We start from the raw sequence: 24,006 nt of genomic DNA on the forward strand, positions 1-24,006 counted from the left end.
ATTTTTGAGAGACTATTAAGAGCCAACCTCCTCTCACCTGTCTCCTGGGTAACGCTAATAGTCTCTAAAAAACAAAATTTAAAAGTATAAAAGTAAAAAATATAACATATAAACGTTGGTACCCAAACGTAGTATTATTTTAAAAATATTATGTTACCCAAACGTTATATTGATTTTTGGGGTCTGAAAAAAAGTGTAGGTACCTAAACGTGTGTTCCCAATCGTTCTACCGAATCTCAGGTAAAAATATCGTTTTGTGCCCAAACGTGTTACGGCCCCTTGTATATATGTTTGTTAGTTACGTATGTATAATGTATATAATTCGTTATACTCAAAGCGCATATATACTTAAAAATACGGGCTCTTTTGTAGGTACATACACAATAATATGTTATATACGATTTACTTTACGAAAAAACCATTTTAAAGCTGCTATTACCTTTTTATCAAGACCAGCGGCGAAAGTGACGTTTTTGACAGATATTATTGAACACTGTCGGGTGGTTAGGGGACGCCCTAACACGATTGCAAACGCTATACCTTTTTTATAACACGATCGCAAACGAATGTCCCTAATCAATAAATTAATTTTTTAGCTGAAAAACGAACGGTTGTGGACGATTTTTAAGACTACGTTGCCAAGTTTATAATTTTAAAATATGTTTTATTTTGTTCAAAGATTCAATTAATACATTTTTTTAAAAATAAAAACTATTCGATATTGCAATTATAATAATACAATGTTACATTATAACTACGTTACAAAAGGAGATTCGTGATTCTGTATGAACATGAAAATTAAGTAACCTTATAACTGTCAGTTATAAGATTATAAATTATATTTGATTATAAAGCAACAGCAGAATACGCACACGGCGTTTGTACGATGCTTCTCCATGCAGAAACGCCGATTCTCACGCGGTCGTCCGTCTACAACAGTGTTTGAGTGTTTGCCAACATTTTTACCACCATGGGGCACGGACCACTTCGATAATATTTTATAGGTCGCTGACCACCTCAATTTTACAAATGCTAGGAAATACTTATCGGTCGTTGTAGGAAACAACGATAATAATTTTATACGGTTCCTCAATGCGTTGTAAGTAATTTGTTCACAATTTAAAAAAAACACGATAATTTCTAATAGACATCGAAGAAAAAAATCTATGGGACCTTGGAACACCTGTGACTGGCCCACGGACCACCGGTTGGAAATTCTACGCGGATATGCGCGTAATACTATGCAGGTGTAGCGGCCCCGTGTCGAGCCAGCCGTCCAAGTCCCCAAAACAGTTTTTGACCTCCATTTCCTTGGCGTCCCCTCCCCTGTAACTTCCCGACTATAATTTTCTCGTGGCTTAAATTTCTTTGAATTTTCTCGGGACCAATTTTTATGCTCGGTCCGCTCCACCCCTCGCTTATACCGAATACAAATTGTAAATTTTTCGTCACATCTTCAAACAAATTAATATTGTACGCACCAAAGCCGACTATAGTATACGAAGATAAGTAATCACTAGTGTATACCTACGCACTCAATAACATGTTGTGTGTTAAACTAATAATATTTTGGTAACAAATTAATACGTTATAAAATAAGTATACGTCTTATACAAGGTTATCAAAAAATGTAGAAACCCTATAATTACTGTTTCATGTTCGTATATTTGTATGCCTAACATATATCAATAACAGATAATACTACTGTACATATTTTATTCGGTAAAATAGTATTTAATCACCTCATTAATTATATCATAATATAGATTATTAGTGATAAAATTAGTCTAATTAGCGTTTCCAAGCTTTTTGAACACCCTTTCTAAACGTGTAATACTTTTCAAATAATAGGTATATACTAATGTAAAATACAATTAATGTATAATATGTCAACTAAAACGATCATGTGAATTGTGCATATACTAATATACTATAGTATAACTGTATAAATGATATACTATTTAGAAAACAAAAATAAAACCATTTTCAAATTATATATTATAATTATAGGTATTTATAAGTTATGATTAATCAATTTAATCAATTAATGTTATTACAATACAATACAATGTTATTCAATGAAATCCGACTATTCTACAGGGCATGAGAGTTTTTCCTTTAAGACATTTTTTTGTACCAAAAAACGCACCGCCTCCGAATCCTTAAAAACAAACTTTTTTCGACGGTTCAAACGCTGCGGCTCAACCATTATGTGTGGTCTAGTGTTTTTTCCATTATACCCAAAATAACGTTCATTATATCGTTTGGATTATATTAAAAATTTAAACATTCTTAAAATACCTTTAACTCTTCAAAATTTTAATTTAAAAAAAAAAAACACAACAGCTTTCCTCATAAATATTGACATAATTCAGTTTTATAATATATATATTATATTGTTTATTACTCTAGAACAAAAATTGGGTGAGTTCTACTCAGACTGCGTACACGCGTTTTGTCCATGTCGTACGTGTGTAAGACGAAGACAACACGTGCGGTAGTGTATATTAGTTGTTAAATAAAAGAGTTATAATAGGGAATGAATTTGTTCAAAACTCGATGTGTGTTCTATGTAGCAGTAGTAAATCTGGCATTATTCTTAATGAGCGACCATAGGAGCTTTCCTACACAAATAATATATACAGTTATATCGGTATCTAAATTTTATAGTGGTACATATTCGTCGTGGTGCGTATTCATCGAATAATAATTGTTTGCGCGCCACACCAAAATGTTATCGCGCCGCCGTAAACATACGGCGATTTGATCCTCTTGTGATCTCCTTGCTTTTCCACTATCGTTTTTATTTTATTAATTAACCTGTACTAATACCAATTATTGTGATATCGCATATTGTTATTGTTTTTTCGTCGCCATTGAGGCACGTAAGCTTTTAGTCTGTCGTTCTTTTTTTTCTCGCCATAACGGCAATTTTTGGTAATTTTATTTGTTACACTCCTAGTTTCTCGGCGCTAATGTGGCCCGAGCTTCCGTCATTATTATTATAATTAAAAAATATATTTCACTAAATTACACCATCGTAAAACTTTGTTACGTCATTACCGGTCTCCGTGCAAGTACCTACTCGTGATCCGGAACCTGGACAGTTGCGTCGTTCAAACCGTGGAGGTGCCCGGTCAGTATAATCGCGTCCTGAATTGCGTAAGTCCTATTTCCAGTAGAAATTTGATCGTCCACCCGTAGCGTAAGTCCGCCAGCACCCGCAGGGGGGTGTGTGAGAGGCCGCCCAAGGTCGTCGAGACGTGAACAACGGTTTCAACTTCAGCTTCAGTAGTATAAGTTACTTTTAAGAACCTTTCACAATTTTATAAGTGCTTTGTGATCATTGCACCATACCGGACCGATCACAAAGCATTCCCACCCCAATAACTAACCTGTAACTTCCTCGTTCCCACTGGCAATTCTCCCACTCCTACTTGCCGTATGTTGGGTAGCCTATGTGTGGCATTTCAGGGGGCAACATATGACAAACAATATTGTTCAGGCGTTAGGTGACACACCTTAGGTGTTAGGTTGACTATCCAACCTGATTTCAGGGTAATAATAAAAGTACCCAATAACCCATTTCGCTGTAGAGGCCTATTTCGGCTGGTCCTTTGAGTCTTTCTTCGTTAGTAATAGTAATATTAATAGTAGTTAGCGAATTCCACTATTACCCACTATTATTATTATCGATGTATACGCGCTGTATACGCTACTGTTGTCGATGTAAACGAGCTATATATTATTATTATCGTAACGCGTTTGCTCACTTGTGTATTATTATGAAATATTTATATAACGCGGTGCGTATAATATATGGCTGGAAACTTATTTACGTTATTATATATATATGCATAGTCACAGCTCGCTACAACACTCAAAACGCATGTATATCTAAAATACAGGTGCTCTTTTACAAAATATATTATATACGATTTAATTTACCGATACAAACCATTTTTCAGCTGCGTTAGTCTGTACATTTTTATCGAGACCGGCGGTGGCGACTCACCACGTAACGTTTTTGAAGGATGTTATTGATCATCGCCGGGTGGTTAGGGGACGCCAAGAAGTATACTACATATACATAGCTGTGTACCTATAGAAAAGCCACCCTTGTTCACAATGTACATATTATATATATAAGATTTTCCATCCCCTTTGTGCATATGTGACACCCTCACGTATTTATCCTCTGGCGAGGGTTGGCCGCCATGTTGGTAAGTGCGTCCTAAAATACGGAGCGTCACCGAAATTATCGATTTTAAAAAGTGTTTATGTAAAATTCACAATATACTATTATAAGTATCATTATAGAGGTGGGTTTATCTAATCGAGTCTATACAATAATCGAATAATTAGTTACATCCATCCACAAGCCCTTCCATATTTATATACCAAATTATGATTTTTAATATTTCGTTAAATCTGCCCTAAGTTGCATATTTTAATTCAATACGTCGGATTTCTAATTTTTAATGAATTATGAATATAATTTTTTCTTCATAAAGTTAATTATTTATGTCCTAAAAGGTAATGACGGTAATCTTGTAAAATCGATTCCTACATCATTCATAGCTCCGCTCGGAATTTAATATAAAGCATAACCTTTTTGGATTATAAACATATTGCAAAAATCTATATCATTAAACTTATGAATAAAAACAGAATAGATACCTAACTATGTTCACTGACTTAAAAAATATGCCTTATATCCTATATAAGTCTATACGGCCAAACATACTATTATTAATGTTTCATATTTCTATCTATTAGTTATTTCTCAAATATCTAGGAAAACCAATTTTAAACAAACAAATTGTAGTTTTCATAAAAAAAAGTATAAGTAAAACCATGACTAAATAATTTATTCTAACGCTTGCAAACGTTATAATAACGTTATGATTAGATAGAACGTTATATTTTACATATAACATACCTATTACCAAAATATGTTATATGCTATTAAAAAAAAAACATAACGCAAAAAGTAATTTATAGAATATTATTGAACGAAAATAACGCAAAACGTAATATATAGGATATTATTGAACAAACATAATACAAAACAAAGTATTTTAAAATCTATTGGTTTCGTAGAAACTTTTATTTCATGTTAATAATCCAATAATTGATTATATTATATAATATATTTCGTATCCGGGACATTACCTACCCGCATTAGTTATTATTTTTAAATTTAAGGGGCCTCGTTATAGCACTCATTTAAGGAGAATCATTTAGGTAATTTATAAACTCTAAAATTATTATTATTTATTACTTATAAGTGTACGAGCGTCTATGCTGATCAATAAATTGTAGCTGTAGTTAAATAAATATTTAAGTTGAAAATTCTGAATTTTATTGAATTTTTTTACAATATTTATTGCAATTTAAATTACAAAAATAAAAATTTCGCTTGATTGTTCCTTTTTATATTATACTACGGACAATCCGAATATTTTTTCAAAAGGAAAATCGTAATAATTGTCGAAACGTATCGTTGTAATTAGAAATAGTAGTTTTTGACTACTATTTACTGAAATAGTTAGTTTTGAGTAGGTTGCTACACAAATAATATAGGTACAATTATATCGGTAGTTCTAAATTATATATTGCTCAATATAATAATTAAAGACCACAGTCCACACCACGACAAACATTTCGTTCCAAACTAAACGCTACACGATAATTTATTTACAGAAGCTCGTTGATCATTAAAAATTGTATTAGTTTAATGTTTATCTTACCATAGTCCAGTAATCTGACCTTAGGTGGCCGGGGTTATACGAATGAGATATTGTAATTTATATCGATTTGTTCAAACTGATTTTTATAAACGTTAGTTATTATATTTTATTGTTAATTTTTATCTGTTGTACGCGTAATATATTCATATATTATAATATTATATATGGCTACACATTAGCGATTTGTATGCACACAAAGTGCAGCAACTCCAATAATATATTCGTATACGATTAATACGATAGTAATATTATAATTATTCCAAAGAACTGCGTTATCTTTAACATATTTTTTTTTCATGTAAACGGTAGAACCTATCAACCAAGTACTATGATATCTAACTGACAATAATAATAAATATAATAAACACAACGCAACTCGTATTTTATACACACACACACACACACACACACACGATGACAGCAGTAGATAATCCGGAATATCATTATTTGGAAATTCTTTCTGATCGAAAGCCTTAAAACCGGTCGCATCTTTAGTAATAATAAGCTATTAACGTCGGCACCGGGGTTCCTTCGATGCACTATACTATTTATGTCTATAGCCTTCATCTCTGTACCTACGTGTTTTTTTCGGTTTATAATAGCATTTCCATACCCTTCACCTTATCGGTATAATATTTAACGAGTCGCTTGGGACGTGAGAACCCACCAAGTTTACTTTACCTGCATCGGACGGACTTCCTGCTGCGCACGGATCAACCACGTTGTTGGTCGATGCACAGCATTTAAGCTGACGGCTCGTGTATAATACGTGCACAAGTGCACGTGCACTGCCTACCCAAACTCGAGAAAAATTGAAAACATAAATCGTAATAATACAACTGAGTACATATTATAGTGTTATTAAAATTATTTTTAAAAATAAAAAAACATTAATTCGGGATACTATGAAAATAATATAATATTTGAATTGGGTTATTTCGAAGAACAAAACAGCCCGGCGGTAGTCCTCGACGGAACGGTATCGGTGTGTATTATTGTGGTGCGGTAGTGCACATAATCGCTGTGCACATTTGTACAATGTAAAAATTAAAACAATTCAAAACACTCAACGCGCGTTATAATGGAATTGATGAGCACATTCGTTCTGTGCACATAACCAATTAAAATGTTTTCAATTTTGTTCGATGTCGCCGCGCCACTGCGCGTCGGCATAGGCATTATAATTTATTTTTACTCTCATTCATTTATTATATTCTGATTATCAGCTGATAAATAATGTTAGTTGATCATTATCGGAAATTCAAAACAACAATTGTGTTTCTATTTAAAAATTTAAACAAAATAAAAGCTAATTGGTGAATAACTAAAATGTGTAAACAATTATTTAATACAATTTATAATATGTAATATTGGTTATATTTTTTTTTCGATGTGAACTACTTCATTAAAAATCCACGAGCCGCCACTGAATATAGGCATGGACGAACTAAAACTACCTACTTAAATCCGCGCATTTATAATATACTTAATATTATGCTTATGTACCATTTATATTAATTATTAGGCCACAATTCAACCCCGTGACCAACATAATAGGTATATGAAATATTCAAATATACATTATAATATTTGTAATTTAGAACCGGACGCGTACAACAATAAGACGCTTGCCCGGACACCAAACGCTTATATTAAAGCAACGCTAACCATAGGATATTAATTTTAGAGACTTTTACTAAGCGACAATACAATTATTGGTTATTTATTTATTAATTTATTTTTTGTGAGCAAATAATTAATATTACAATAGATTATATTATAATTCATTAATTGATAATAGTTTGATCATCTTATTTAAGCTAGTGCTTGTATTGAAGGTGATTAGTTGTTAAAATAGTGTATAGCAACTAATATAGATAATTAAATAGTAACATATTTATGAGTAGAGTAAAACAGAAAAAAATTATAGTTGCAATATAACAATTGAAGAGAAAAAATAAGAAGTTAATAATAATAACATTAACAACCGAAAAAATAATACTTATTACTTATATGATTAAGATATTATATTATACTTATATTAATTATACATTAGAAATAAGAGTATTTTTAATATGCTATAATTAAAATAATAAAAGTTTTTGAAGAGATTATTATTAAATTTTAAAATATCTTTACAAAGAATAATAGCAGTAATTAATGAGGTTTTAAGACCAACAAATGTATAACATCCAGGTATATTTATATTTACATTTTTCCTAAAACTAGTATTAATATTATGGTTACACATTGGTACAACACTCCTATGCTTATATATAAGTAATATTACATTTTTTTTAAAATAACTTTTGTAAAATTAAATACATGTAACTCTTTGTATATAATATCAGAACATGTGTAATTAGGTAACTTTAATATAAATTTAATTATTTTATTTATATTTGATTTTCGTTTTTTTAGATGAATATCATAATCACAACCCCAACTCCCAATTCCATAAGAAAAAGTTGACTGCACTAGTCAGATATATTTTATTATTCTTCATTGTATTTTGTTAAGAGGACCTGATACCAGCTTGTGTTGTGTCCGTCTTACATATGCGTAACATAGCAAATTTTACGCTGAGTAGAATACGTGTAGCTCCGTTAATTTAAAAATTAGAGCTAATTGACCTCTTATAAAATCTAAAGGTAAGATTGTTATCTAGGCAACCTCATGGTCTTTTTATTATATTTTAATTTTAACACGAATTATGAGTATTTTAAAAATTATAAATTGTTTATACATCTTAAAATACTCATAACTCACCTAAAAATTAAAATATATTAAAAATCCCATGAAGATTTCCTAGGTCAGGTCAATTTTTACGGAAGTATGTTTAGTATTATGATATAATTAAGAATTTTGAAATGTTTGCGTTAGTAAAATGCTTAAAGAAAAAAATAGTGCCAACAAAGCACGCACAATGTTATATTATTGTAGCTAATATTTTATAACTTTGCGCCATCAAACTAAATATTAAATAAACAGCATTTCTATTGTGCGTCGACTTGAAATTCCTGACGTGTCCTTCGGTAAATATAAAAGTGTTTGAAACTTTCTGGTGTATTTTTATAAAACTATTATAGTATGCAAATTAATAAGCTACACACAATACGATCCTGTGCACATAGGCCTATTATAATATGTCATCCACACTTTTTAACCATGTGCGTGACCTAAACATTAAATCGTTATAATTCACCCACTAGATAAGTTCTTTCTAGTGCAGTATATAATATTATAATAATATAATAACTGGTGTTTTTTTTATATAACTAAATTAGTAGATTGTCGCATCACCCTCCCCCTCCCCCGGGGATTTTCTTAATCGTATAATATGTCATTTCTGTCATATATTTATATCATATACTGGCATATATCATATAAAATATTTAGAAATATACAATATTAGAATAATAATATGTAGTAATGTAGTATGCTATATTATATAATAGATACTTACATTAAGGTTAACTTAATATATGGTAATGTATTAGTTTTGTTATCAGGAAGGACTGGTTATCGATACCAAGGTTTTAATTTATAACTGTTTATAATTGTTTTAAGTTGACTATATTAATGGTTTTTTTTTTAATTATATTATTATTATTTTAAATTAAATTGAATTTAGTAGTACATGTTGGCAACGTTGCACTCGCTTTCGTACGAAATCGTAATATTTTTAAGGCCTAGGTAGAGAAATCGTACACAATCATTTTACTAAAAGGGACCATCGTATATTCCCGAAAGTATTTTCTTCATACCATATAATAGGGTGGGTCTGGCGTTGGAATGTGCAGCTGCAGCTGCAGCTGGCATCGACAGCATCTATTGTTACCAAAAAAAAAGAACGAACCGGTCGATATTTCTATATATCGACATTTACACATATATATATATATATATATATATATATATATATATATATATATATATATGAAAAACATGTTACCCCAAAACCACCCAGTTAGCTTCCAGACGACAATAATATGTACTACCTACGTTCTACGGCTATACGTTTTTGAATTACAACAAAATAAGAAAATCATTCCATGAGAAATTGCATTAATATAAAATGTATTAATATAAATATATACCGGGTGATTCTTTTATCATTGAAAACTCATTATATGTAAAAATTTTTGAAAATATTATTTTACAGAGTTTCAAGTCGCTTATAAAACAACCATTTGCAGAGGCTAGATTTTTTTTACTAATTTGATTTTTACCTATGTGCCTAAGTCATTTGTTTTTTTAATATTCAATGTGTATTGTGTATAATAATTAGCAGATTTAAACTGGAGGAAATTATTATATTTAATAATGTATGCTAGGAAGTAAGACACCAGCGGTACGAGAGATGGTAAATGGGAATTTTCCCCCAGATATATTTTTGATGCGGACATTTTCCTCCATTTTTTTAAAAGTTAATTTTTGACTAATTATATTGAATTTAATAATATAATATTATTTATTATTAAAATGAATTTTTTTTTCTTAAATAAAATATAAAATAGTTTTTATTTTCATAAATATAATAGATTATAAATGTACCTATATGTTTAATCAACTGAACTACTTACTTCAAACAATAAAAAAAAATGATAAGTAGGTTAACGTAAAATTTAACTAATAATTAATAAAAATGGTTAAAATTCCGACATAAAAATGATACATTTTGTAAAAAAACATTTAAATTCTGATTCTTTTGTTATTTCTTAACTTATATTTTTTAGCCTTTGTTCATATTTATTATTTGTATTTTTTGTTAAAACTGTACCAATTTGAATATTTAACAATTTAATAATATTGCTTGTGAATTTGATTAAAGTAGTTCAGTTGATCGAAAATATACATCTATAATTTATTATAGGTATTTATCAAAATATTTGAAAATATTCGACAAAAGGCATAAATACCTATAGTAACCTTAAAAAAAAATGGGAGGGAAATGTCTGTATCAAAAATATAGGGGGGGGATGTCCACGATTCCTATTCGTATACCCATTCAAAAATGTGATTGAAGTTATGGTTGAAATATATTTCCACCACGATTAAACTAAACTGATAAACTATGTTTGTAAGTAATATTTAGTAAAATGTTACAAAACAATTTTGAATGTCACAAGGAAAACGTCACTGCCACACATGCTGTGTGGTCACAGCCAAGTTTTCATTTCCGCCACCACCGTTCACCGAGTTCTATGTTGGGCCGGCGTGGTTTGATACAACAGGCCCGCCGCCGCTGCCACGCAACGTCAAAGTTTTCATATTCACCACTGCCGCTGCATCAATGCGGTGTACCGTCTAATCATGTCGTCAAAGGGGAACCGTCGGCTCTGCAGCCGTCACCGCCTGCTGTTCTTGAAATTTTACCATCGAACCACCGGAAGTCTGACGCCAATTATAGCCGTCACTTCAGTACACGTCAGGAATCGTTATTGGCTCCACGGCCGTCACCGCCTGTTGTCGAAGCCGAGCCGTTGTTTCGCGGCCGTTGACAAAGCTGAGCTGTTGTCCCGCTAACGCCGCCGTTGTTATGTCGAAATGCCGGAACGGTTGACGCGCGCCGCGGCCATCGCCACCACCAATCGTTTTTGCCTTCGATCAGTATTCTCCGGAGCCACCGCCGCAATCTGTTACTCTGTCGGAATCCACGTTTAGATGGCATCGTGGTTTGGTTCATCGACGCCTAAAGTCCGCGGAAGTATAATGCCAATAGCCACCGTGTTAGTATATGTCCGTCGTGGCGTAGTAAACCTGACAACCTTACGATAATAATATTATAATACATATTAATATTATGTATAATATGTAGATATATATATATATATAGCTTTGTAATATGTATAATGTAAAATTGCGCATAGCATAATAAATAATAATAAACAATAGTTTATGTACAAATTTACTTTGAACTTATTTAAATATGACATAAATAGATATATATATATATATATAATTTATTTAGTTTATATAGGTAGCCAGGTGGGTATATACTAGGTACTTTGTAAAAATTATATGCTGCATGGTATGAAACTTAAAAATGTAGTACTACTGTGCTGGTAAACCAAATAAAATTAATATAATAATACACAGTTTTTAGAAAACTTTAAACTTTAATTGTATTATTTTTTTATATGAGTATGTGTTTATTATTTGCGATAAAAACTTAAAAATACAAAAAATAATTTGTATATGTTACTCGCAGTCGATCATCAGAGAAAAAATATGTGCTTAGTAGATTTTAATCAAAAACAAGTTTGACCACTCCTGTAATATCTATAAATATAGCATATAGTCACATTATATAGGTAAGTGTGTATGTACTTTATGGATTCCCAACCGCTGTGCCGCTGCACAAATGTGTGCCGTGTAATTTATTTTTAATAGCTGTACAAGCTATTTAGCTATATAAACTACACATTCCAAAACTTTCTACAGATATCTCTATTATGGTACCATTTTGATTTAATGTTCCACAAAGGGCAAAGGCTTTTTTTCAAAATATACTAAATTGATTAATTGTTCACAGTCAACCATATTTACCGTATAATAAATAATAAAACAAGTTGAGTTTATAATATAATATTATAATGCAGTAGTACCTACCTTTTAACTTCTGATCAAGGGAAATGACAAATTTACAATTCAATGTTTTTATAAAAAAAAAATACTATAAAAGTTATTTTTATATTTAAAACTCCCAAAATGAAAATAAATTTGAAAATCAAATAATATACCTATGCTTGTATACTTTCATATTAATTAAATATTTCAATTAATCTATTTATAGCCAAATCGGCCGGAAAAATCAAAATATTTGGTTTTCCTTCGGCATCAGCAGTACCTATATGGCCGAATTTATCAGAAGTAAAGTGATCGGTAGAGTTTAATTTCATACTTTTGTTTTATTCGGACGTTTTCGCCCGTATTCGGCGAATGACGTGTGTAGTCTGACTACACCCTATGTGCTAAAAGATGAAATTTAAAAGTTATACGTAAATATACAGATAATTATTTATGTTTTCGATTTACACGGAATGACAAGGTAATTTTGTGGTTTTAAAATTTGAACGTGAATTAAGTTTCACGTGATTACGTGTTTTTTTGTTCGAGGGTGTTTAAATGAAAAATTCACGTGTAATTAGGTAATTAGTAAATCACGGATTTTTATTTCACGTGTGCCTACTGATTTAAAATATTATATCTACTAAACGTATTGAATCTTATTACAATATTTAAAAAAAATATGTTAATAATAACTTCCGTAAAAAAATAAAGTCTAAAAATATCTGTAGCTACCGATTATTCTACAAATTAATGTTTCAGAAATAGTACTTCTTCAATGTTAATATTTTTATTTCACAAAAAGTTACCGAAAAGTGTAAAATAAGAGGTTCCATTTCATAAACTTAAATTTGACTTACACAATATGATCAAAGTTAAACGGATTATATCTGTTTCATGAAAAATACGATTACACTAAGTGGATGCGACATATACACTCATACACGTAGTCACATAAGCGCAACTAGGGGAGGGTGCTGGGGTGCTTAGCCCACCCAAAACTTGTAATGGCCCCCTCAAAATAAATTATTCAATTCTTTCATAAAATATTAACAAATCTTTAAAAACCAAACTGTAATTCTTATTTTTTTTTGGAAGAAAATGTAATTATTTAATTTTTTAAATTTGTATTTAAACTTTTTCTTTATATTGCTTGTTATACATCTTATGGTAAATGTCATAAGCTCAGTGGTCGGGAGTAGCGCGCTAATTGTAGTGACGCTACAGTAGCACGCTACTTTATTTGTAGCGATTGACGTAACGTCGCTACATTATGCCTTAGATAGCGAAATACTATAGCACGCTAAATATTTCCGGTTAGCGTATCGAAAATTATCATTATTTTGTCGCTACATACAATCTAATTGGTGATTATTAAAACATCAATTATATGATTATATTTGTTTATTTATATTATGATATTGATTAGTGCATTAGTGATGTTTTTGTCCTGGGTCCTGTCCAGTGACCAAATGTCAAATCAGTACAAACTACAAATACTAGTTTTCATTATGAACATTTTTAAAAATGTAGTGAAGAATTAGCGCGCTACATTTAAAAAATAGCGTTAGAAGCAGCGCGCTACATTTAAAAAAAGTAGCGATAGCGAGCTACTTTTTCACAGGAGTAGCTGAAGCGTTAGCTTGCTACAAAAAACTAGTAGCATCCCGGCCACTGCATAAGCTGTATGCTTTTATTCGTTTTAAGGAATCTATTTATGTCGGTAGGTACCTATGATATAAATTATTTTGTATTTGGTAAGATTATTACATAATTTTACAGTATACCGTCCTGTGCACTGAAGTATAACATAGTGGAATAAAAATCCCCTGAAATAAATCCCCGACTCTAGATTATTAAAAATAATCCCCAGACTACAATATTACTGACAACCACCTGACATTTTTAAAACGTAATTCGTGTAATTATTACATTACTAATATTTTATAACAAATATATTATTATACTTACATGATATAGGTATACTTTTCATTAAAATAATAATTTAATAAATAATATTTAAAAATTAATAGTAATATTGTTTTGTTTTATATCATGATTTGAAACACAAACAACATAATATGTTAATAGTTCTTATAAAAGATTACTGATTAAGTACCTACATTCATTAACTATTTGTTTAATAATTATTTATTTTATTTTATGTATTGATCATTCGAAATATTTTTATTTTATAATCTTTTAAATATTATATCTACCTATATTAATTAAAACTTGTAAAATCAACTTCTAATAATAATTATTATAATTTACATATCATTAAAATAGTATTAGGAAACGTAATATTTTATTTTGGGGATATAATATAAAGGTATTAAGCAAAAATATTATTGTAAATGTTTGAAAATTATAATATAAATATTAAAAAAGTGGGTAAGTGGATGCGTCGCTCTGCTGTACAGTAGGCTACAAGTGAGTCACTATAATGGTTGGTGTTAAATTTTAATTCAATGATGTTATCATTGTTTTAAATAATCAGTCCTTAGCTATACAATTTGGCTATACATTTGGGAAAATTTTAACTTTCAATGCTTATAAAAAAACATTGTGCCCATGTATTTTTTATACTTTTCAACTGCTTTTGTAACAATATATGAGAAGCCTTGTATCAAATTTTCATGGTTTTTTACTTGACAGAACAAATTTTATTGACAATCATAGAATAATGTCTAATAATATTGGAGACAGAAAATTTTGACCTCCACAATGCACCAACAATATTCACTTTCCCATCGAACGAGATACTGAAGTTGAAAATCGAAGCATTATTTCGACTACTTATCGTGTACACAAAAACAAAAAAAAAAATGAAAAAATGAAAAAAAAATAAAACACACATCATTGTAAAATCAATACATTTATCGTTCCACTCAGAATCTATAATAAGGTATAATTAAATACTTGAGTAAATAAATAATTGATTTTCTTTGGATGATTTTTTTACATTTTTAAGTTATGGTGGTGTGAAGGCCTCTCGGGTTAATTTTCATGTAATGTCAGGTGGAGGCTACAGCCCTCCCAACATTTCAGCCCTATTATTGCGCCACTGTACGTAGATATCTGTTTATCTGTTAGGATTGATTGAACTAAAACATAATATTATATTAAATAATACATTAAATATCGTAAAATATTCATTATTACTAATGTACCTATTATATTACAACTAAATTATATATGTGCTAAAATCGTGCTTTTTTTTATATCAATAAATACATTTAAAAAAAGCTGTTTTGTTTTTATCTATTTTTACGCTATTACAACATTTTTTAGTCGAAATTTTATGAAATTGTGTTTTCATTGTTCGATTTGATTATTGTTTAATTGTTTTTTTTTTTTTTGTACCTACTACCTAGGTATGTAAAATTTAAGTAAATTTCTTAAGAGATGACTTTCGGAAAAACTTCATTAGTAAAATATTAGTTTTGTGTGATAATTCTGGTTCAAAATAAATAACTGATCACGGAACACCGCTATGTAGAAACTAGAAGACCGTTTGGAGATACTAAATAGTAAATGTACTGAAAATAAAATTTCACATGTACCTAATAATAAACGCGTGATTTAAAAACAAAATTAACGGACTCACGTGATGTTAAATTCACGGATTCGCGTGAAATAAAAACTATATTGACTGTCGAAAAATAATATGGAATTATTTCTTTGTGCGTGCCTTCACAATGTGTTCGAATATAAAATGCATCGTCAAGTAAAATAGGTTGGGAACTCCTGGTGATCTGTGTGTGTGTGTATGTGTGTGTGTGTGTTCCAGGAACAAACAAACCAACGACAGCTACATGTTTCAGTGTTCGGATTTGGAATTTACACGACCTACCTACATAATATAATAACATAATGTAAGTATTGTACACAGATATATTTGTACTGTATGAATATGAGCATTTCCAACAGTCCAAGTCAGTGGCGTGCCCAGCGTGTGTTTTTTTCGTATTACGAAATGAAATCATTTTGGAACAAATATTATTTATTTATAACACATTTATATCAAGCGTTTATAGGTGCTTATAATATTCCTTTGCGGTGAATAATTATGGTCACCACCGCTGACTGAAAATAGTAAATTATAGACAATATTCCCGAAATGATTGTTATTAATTATACGTTCCTCACTGGCTGTTCTCTGCCGACAATCGTCAAGAATTTGACGATGTTGATATGACATAATGAATATGGATTATAAATGTTATTTTTTGGTACCTAATAATAATTTATTAAGGTGTGACGGTGTATACTGTGTAGACGTAGGTATAGTAACTTTTTATAGTGAGTAACAAATTAAGGTAATCGTTTTGTCCGTTTTTTTCTTGTACACTATTATAATAACCTAAACACATTTTTCTTTTAAAACTACTTATAACTTGACTACTAATTAAATTAAAATAAAATGAACCACCAGTTTTATAAACCTATTCCGAAATCTACAAGGACATTGAACGATGATATAGATCAACCTCCATCGAACATTTATAATTAATTGTTACCTCAACTTCTAACGAGTCTTCTACTTCTTCTTCTAACTTAAAAGTGCTTGATATTAGCTTAAATAGTGATGTACTTACAACCTATTCAGTAGATTACTAATTTTCAACGTCATACAATTTTTGACAAACAACGAAGTTTTCAAAGTTCATGGTACAGAGTATATCCTTGGATTGAGAAATCGAAGACTTCAATTCACTAAATAATTATATTTTATGTACTTATAATTAAAAAAACTATTGTTTCATTAGTATTCACTTGAAATATCTTTTAACAAGTCAAACAGGAGGAATAAATTGTGTTATATTATATTATATGATAATTTTTCTTATTAAATTTAAAAATGTTATGAAAAGTTTCTAAAAAATAATGTGTACCTATACCTACATAAATTAAAATAATACTATAACCACACCAGTCCTATATTTTTATTCTGGACACGCGTTTGGAGGCTGCAAAACAGTCTGGGAAAATAACGATGTATACATATATAGTAGAATATTATAAATAAAACTACTGCGTACAATGCCTATTGAAAACTATATACAAGGTGTAACAAAATCACGTCACTGACAAATAAAATAACTTTTAATCTAATCATTATAATATATTTTAATACCTAAAATTGCAAGGCTCGCATTTGAAAAAAAGATTCTGTTGTGTTATTTTCAATTAAAACGTTACACAGTGTTACATTCAGAATTAAAATGTCACACAAAATTGCGTTTATCATTATTTAGATAAAATATTTTATGAATTTCTAACTCAAAATAATTTGCAAATTTTCGTTATTTTTACGTATTTTGTCAATTTGTATTTGAACTTTAGATGCTGATAAATCAAAATTGTGGTTATGGATTTTGAATTTTTTTTATCTGCCTTTGAAACAATATACTAGGAGCCTTCTATTAAATTTTAAAGCTTTTTTAACCAACAAATAAAATTGTATTGATATTTATAGAAAAAAACAATGGAAACTGAAAATTTCTGTAAACACCTCAAAATAAGTCAAAATATTTGGAATAATATTGAAATATTTGTATGGTGTATAGAAAATGCTAATTTTTTACGATGTAATATAAAAAACATAATTTATAGTAAGTGTATAATTTTTTTGCCTAAATAATGTTTCGCCTTTTTTTATGTACCTACCTACCTATCTTTTTTTGTCACTCAAGAAATCTAACATACACAGTAGATCCAACGTAATATATTTACACTCGTTTATAATATTATTTTTATTGATCAAATTATCAATTTTGGTTCACTAGTTTATTGACTAGGGTCCTCTAAATTTTAGTAAATGTTTACTTTTAATTAAAATAAACGGAGTTAAATTAATTTAAAAAACTTAAATAGTTTTTCTATTGACTATCTTTTTTAATTTTTTATTAGATGACTAAGATACTAATGGTATAATGTTGGAATATTGACATTAATATGTCTTGTCTAGGGTCAAAAAAAAATTTTTATTAGAAAAAAATAAAAAGATAAGTCTTAAGCCTAAAAAGTAAAAAGTGTGGAAAATTATATTATATACATAACAATATTTAAAATAATTAATTTAAAAAAAATCTAAATAATTATTACACACAAATAAAATATACATAATATACTATAATGATTATGATTTCTTAATTAAATTGAGTATTAACTATCGCCATATAAAATATAATATATTTAACAAAAAAAATTCAATGATAATAATGTTTATCTAGTATTACCTAACTTAACTTATATTATATTAATTAACTAACTGTCGTCAAAAAGATAATATTTCAAAAAAAAAAATATTTTGTCAGGTAAATAATTTAGTTACAATTTATATTAATATTAATTGGAAGTTTGATTGTGCATCACATAGTATTTTTCCTTTTACCTAATTATATGTACTAAACTTTTTCTGTTTTGGACTTTTTCACCGTTGACTTTTTATATCTCGTACTTTTTAACCACTGACTTTTTTCCTAGGACTTTTTGGTAGTAAACAGTCTTACAAACGTGTAACATACCAAATTTACGATCTGTAATTCACGTTTTATACTGTTAGCTTAAATATTAAGTGAGTTACGAGCATTTTTAATTTACATTTATTATACACGCATAACTCATTTAAAAAACTGAATTATCGTAAAAAAACTTCCAAAAAAATACAGATAATGTTCTTACCATCAATTTTCTTAATAGGTCGATTCACTCTATTTTTTAAGCTAACGGCATAAAACTTGAATTTCTGAGTGTAAACATAGTATGTTATGCGTTTGTAAGACGGAGACAACACATACGTACGGGTGTGGCGTCCTCTTAAACTACAATCAATTTGATTTTAAGGGGCTGTAGCGTGATTCATTTTCGGTCAAAAATAAAGCTCACGACTTAAATCACTTCGCCAAATATAATGTTCTGATATTAATTTCGAAAGCAGATTTTAATTTGTCACTAAATTATAGCATATTTTATTTTATTATTTTTACTTAGAAATTTTCTAACAAAAAGAGTAAAAATAGATCATAATATTCATAATTCAAATTTAAATACATTGATATAGAATGTAAAAAATGTGCGATAGTAAAAGCATAGAACATTTTGAGAAGAATTCAAATATGCTTTCGAAATTTAAATCGAAACTGAGCGCAGTAATTGAAGTCGCTGGCAGTATTTTTTGAAAAATATGTTTGTAATTTCATAAAGTAATATTTGGTGACTTGTGCATGGGCGTAGGTAAAAATGTAAAATTACAGACGTATGTATCCGGTCACTATCGTTCCCCTATACAACGTGATTGGTACTATGAATTACACACACTAATGTACATTTTACTTTCAACACATTCACAAGACCCGGCGCCATATAAACTAAAATAGTAAATGCCTAGTTTTTACTTAGAATGGATTAGGTACGCTCCAGCCCCCTTAATAATATTACATACTTTAGATAATATTTTAATCTTACAAAAAAAATTTGGCACTAAACATAATAGGTTTTATTAAATCTGCATCATCCTTTAATTAATTTTGGACGTTATTGCTTGTATATAATCATATATATGAGAAACGCAACATCACCAGCTGTAAAATCTAATACAATGTTATCTAATAAAATAAAGATAATTTAAATTTGGTATTTAATACAACACAAAATTATTTGATAAACGTGACTATATAATGACGCGATTAATAATAATTATTTAATCAATACCAATAATCGTAATATATTCTATATTATGCAGAGATAAATTAATTATACTATAAAGCATATATTTAATATATAGATAACTATAATAGTTGTTGGAATAATAATTAATTATGTATATATCTAGGTATATAAAAATAATAATGTATTACCGTCGATAACGTTGGAGAACATCACTATCATATTTTAAAATCACGATATAGATAATACGTGTGTATTATCTATATGGTTATACTCGCCGTCATTTCCCAGTTTCATGGACATTTTTTAGAATTTTCATGATGGCACGTGAAAAGTTATTCAATACAATGTTGTTGACACGAAAAAATATCCCATGTGCCAAATTTATGATTTTGAAGTTTTGGTATCAGCAAAAAAATTTGCTATTTATGGATAAAATCTCCAATGTGCTATCTGAGTTATAGAATTAATGAAAAAAAAAATTCATGAGGCGCTCAGGGACTGCCGCGGCAAAGCTATATTGCATAGCAATTCTGTAGCTATGTGTCATGTAATCATAACTAATTATTATTTTTTTTTGATATAAATTTAAGTTACACTTTTTCAGCGCCAAGACCGAAAAGAAAATGACAACATGAGTTTTTTTTGTTGATAACGATAAACACCGTAGGTACATCGTATACATATAATTAAATAAATACATTTCAGTATTCTGCTACGTTTCGAATGCTACAACGTTTTCCGCAGCGTTTTCCGTCGAATTAAAAATGTATTGGTTTATATCGGAGCGGCTATAGGTACACGACGGGCGTAATACGTCGCGTTACGTGCCGCGACAGAAAACGCCGGTCATCTTGCGTATTTTGACGCGGCTATACACGGCGTATTCCGACGCGTTTCGAACGCCACAACATTTTCCGTCGAATTAAAAATGAATTGGTTTATATCGGAGCGGCCTATAGGAATACACGACGGGCGTAATACGTCGCGACAGGAAACGCGGGTCGTCGTTGTACCTATATAAACCGATGCATTTTAAATTCGACGGAAAATGCTGCGGAACACGCCGTGTACAGCCCCGGCCTACTACCTGCAAATATACCGACAACAACATTCGAACGCAGATAATAATAATAATAGTAATAATAACATCTAACAGGTCACGCTTTTCGTTACGAAAAATGTTTTTTGCACCGGGCCCGCGATAAGAGCTATTGGCGATCAAAAGCTTATCAAATTGATAAGCTGAAACGGGCGCGCTATTATTTATGTGTTGTTTTTCCATCGGGCCCGTTTCAGACCACCACCCGCTGGCTAGTAAATTGATAAGCTTTTGATCGCCAATACAATAGATTGATAATTAATAAATTCTCCTGTATGTTACTTACAAGTTACTATAATATACAACAAATCGTTTATGAAATACCCGCTGAACTAAATACATGGAATGCGTGTTATGTATAATTCTCATATATTATGTAAAATGAGCCCATACGCAGGACCAGAAATAAGTGTACAGTATTTTTACCCATCGAAAGTGGTAGCACTGCGCAGGGCGTAGATTCTCGCCTCAGCGTTTATCCAGATCGTCGCCTCTGTATCAGACGTCAGTGTCTATGCTCGACATGCTCGGGATTGGTATGCGCGTTCAATGCATTTGGTTCGGTGATAATAGAATGTCTATGAGAAAAACGCGCGGCACGAATGCATAGTAGGTACGATCATTTAAAGCACGAGGCTAGACACACGGACACGACGCACTGTAAGTATAAACTCTCCTATTATGCAATTTAATGTTAAATGTTACGTTAATTAATATTATATTTTATTTCATTTTATTAGTCATTGGTGCAATCGTTTTTGTCAGATCGACGGTTGTAGAACCTAATTCGCCGTCATAATCTACCACACGCTGTGTGTCTTGTGTATGCTGTATGTATGAACTCTCCTCTTATACAATGCAATGTTAAATGTTACATTAATTAATATTATATTGTATTAGGTGTTTGAGCATTGTGCAACGTTTTTGTCAGATCGACGGTTGTAGAACGTTATTCGCTGTCATAATCTACCACACATCGTATGTCTTGTGTATGCTGTATGTATGAACTCTCCTCTTATACAATGCAATGTTAAATTATACATTAATTAATATTATATTGTATAATATCGTATTTTTGTCAGATCGATGGATGTCAAAGGTTATTCGTCGTCCTCATCTACCACACATTTTGTTTCTTGTGTATGCTCTAAATGTGAACTCTCCTCTTATACAATATAATGTTACATTTATTAATGTTATATTTTATTTCATTTTATTAGGCGTTTGGGCATTGCACAACATTTTTGTCAGATCGACGGTTGTAGAACGTAATTTGCTGTCAAAATCTACCACACGTTGTGCGTCTTGTGTATGCCGTAAGTGTGAATTCTCCTTTTATAAAATGTAATGTTAAATGTTATATTTATTAAATATATATTTGATTTCATTTTATTAGTCATTGGCGCTATAGTTTTTGTCAGATCGATGGTTGTAGAACTTTATTCGCCGTCATAATCTACCGCACGCTGTGTGTCTTGTGTATGCTGTAAGTGTGAACTCTTCTCTTATAAAATATAATGTTAAATGTTACATTTATTAATGTTATATTTTATTTCATTTAATAAGGTGTTAGTGCATTGTGCATTCCTTTTTGTCAGATCATTGGTCGTTAACAGACACATTGTGTTTCTGGTGTATTACTTGAGTAGTGACTGACGTGCACAGCACTGTTGTGTCTGCCTGTCCTTTCCTGCCGGTTGTTTGTAAGCTGTTTGTGGTTGGGCGCATGTGCACGGACGTCGGCAACAAGTAACAACTACCGATTACATAATCGACTGTCGTATATATTATTTAATATATATGCCTGTTCACTTATCAACTATCGAGTCATCATCTACTTCCAACCCTTCCGAGTCCGGATTATAAAGGTCAGACATAATAACTACCTTTTTTTATTTGTTTTTGGCAAATGCAATTGTCGTAATCAGTGTGGTATTGAATAATATTTGGGTAATATTTTAAGTAACTCCTATGTTTTAAAAGTATTTGAGTATCTATTACTCAATTGAAGTAACCTTGATATACAAAACAAAATTCTTCTTACATAGTTCTGAAATAATTTTTATTACATTTTAAAATCATGATTAAATTATGAAAAACAAATTTTTTTCAAAAATTAAAACACAGAATGTGCAAAATCACAACATGCTTCTTTCACTTCTTGTAACTTCAAAAAATCAGCAGCCGGTATTAAAACCTTGGGAAATAAACAATTTAAATGATTTTGTTAAATATAATAAAAGCAAACGTTATCTATTGCTGTATTATTACTTGAATGTTTTTTTCAGTGATAAATTAAATCTATCAATAGTTTTAAACTGGTTGATTATACCTCTCTTATATTAATAAGAGATTTATTCTTCTTCTTCTTCTGCATCTTCTTGCCTAGATTTTTAAAGTTTCAGGGGTATCAGTCCCTGCAGTTCCTTGACCATCAAATATGATTGTCAAAGTCTGAAATGAGATATCAGTTTTATTTATATTTAGGCAGGTACTAGTAGAGGCATTAATGAGTAATTATGCATTCTTAATTATATGAACAACACAATATAATTTTTATTTTTACATATTTTTACCATTTCCCAAAAGACAGGATAATCATGTTTGTGGGATCTATAAGTGTCTCCACCATAAATTTATTTCCATGACAAAAATAATATATGTATAGGTACTTTAAAATGTAATTATATTAATTTGTCATGGATATCACCATGGTTGTTCTCTAGTGTTAAGCTGTATGTGCTTTGTATGTTTCTTTAGAGTCTCTTTAGAAATAAAAATTTCATCACAGATGTCACATTTCAAAGGGTATACTCCAGTGTGTTTCATGGTATGTCTTTTTAAAAGACTTTCTTTCTCTAACAAAATGTTTGATTGCAAATATCACATTTATATGTTTTTTCC

At 30.0% G+C, this 24,006-nt stretch overlaps 1 protein-coding gene across 1 annotated transcript; it reads left to right on the forward strand.

Annotated features, from left to right (window-relative positions):
- The first annotated feature begins 21,446 nt into the window (after positions 1-21,446).
- Positions 21,447-23,781, forward strand: LOC107882457. Its single transcript, XM_016800803.2, has 7 exons — positions 21,447-21,762; positions 21,843-21,932; positions 22,003-22,098; positions 22,185-22,255; positions 22,323-22,418; positions 22,499-22,588; positions 22,669-23,781. Exons 2-6 carry the CDS (start codon positions 21,928-21,930, stop codon positions 22,555-22,557), a joined length of 327 nt encoding a protein of 108 aa, XP_016656292.1. The 5' UTR covers positions 21,447-21,762; positions 21,843-21,927; the 3' UTR covers positions 22,558-22,588; positions 22,669-23,781.
- Positions 23,782-24,006: the final 225 nt, after the last annotated feature.

This window comes from Acyrthosiphon pisum, chromosome A2 (genome assembly GCF_005508785.2).
Source record: "Acyrthosiphon pisum isolate AL4f chromosome A2, pea_aphid_22Mar2018_4r6ur, whole genome shotgun sequence".
Classification (NCBI taxonomy): domain Eukaryota; kingdom Metazoa; phylum Arthropoda; class Insecta; order Hemiptera; family Aphididae; genus Acyrthosiphon; species Acyrthosiphon pisum.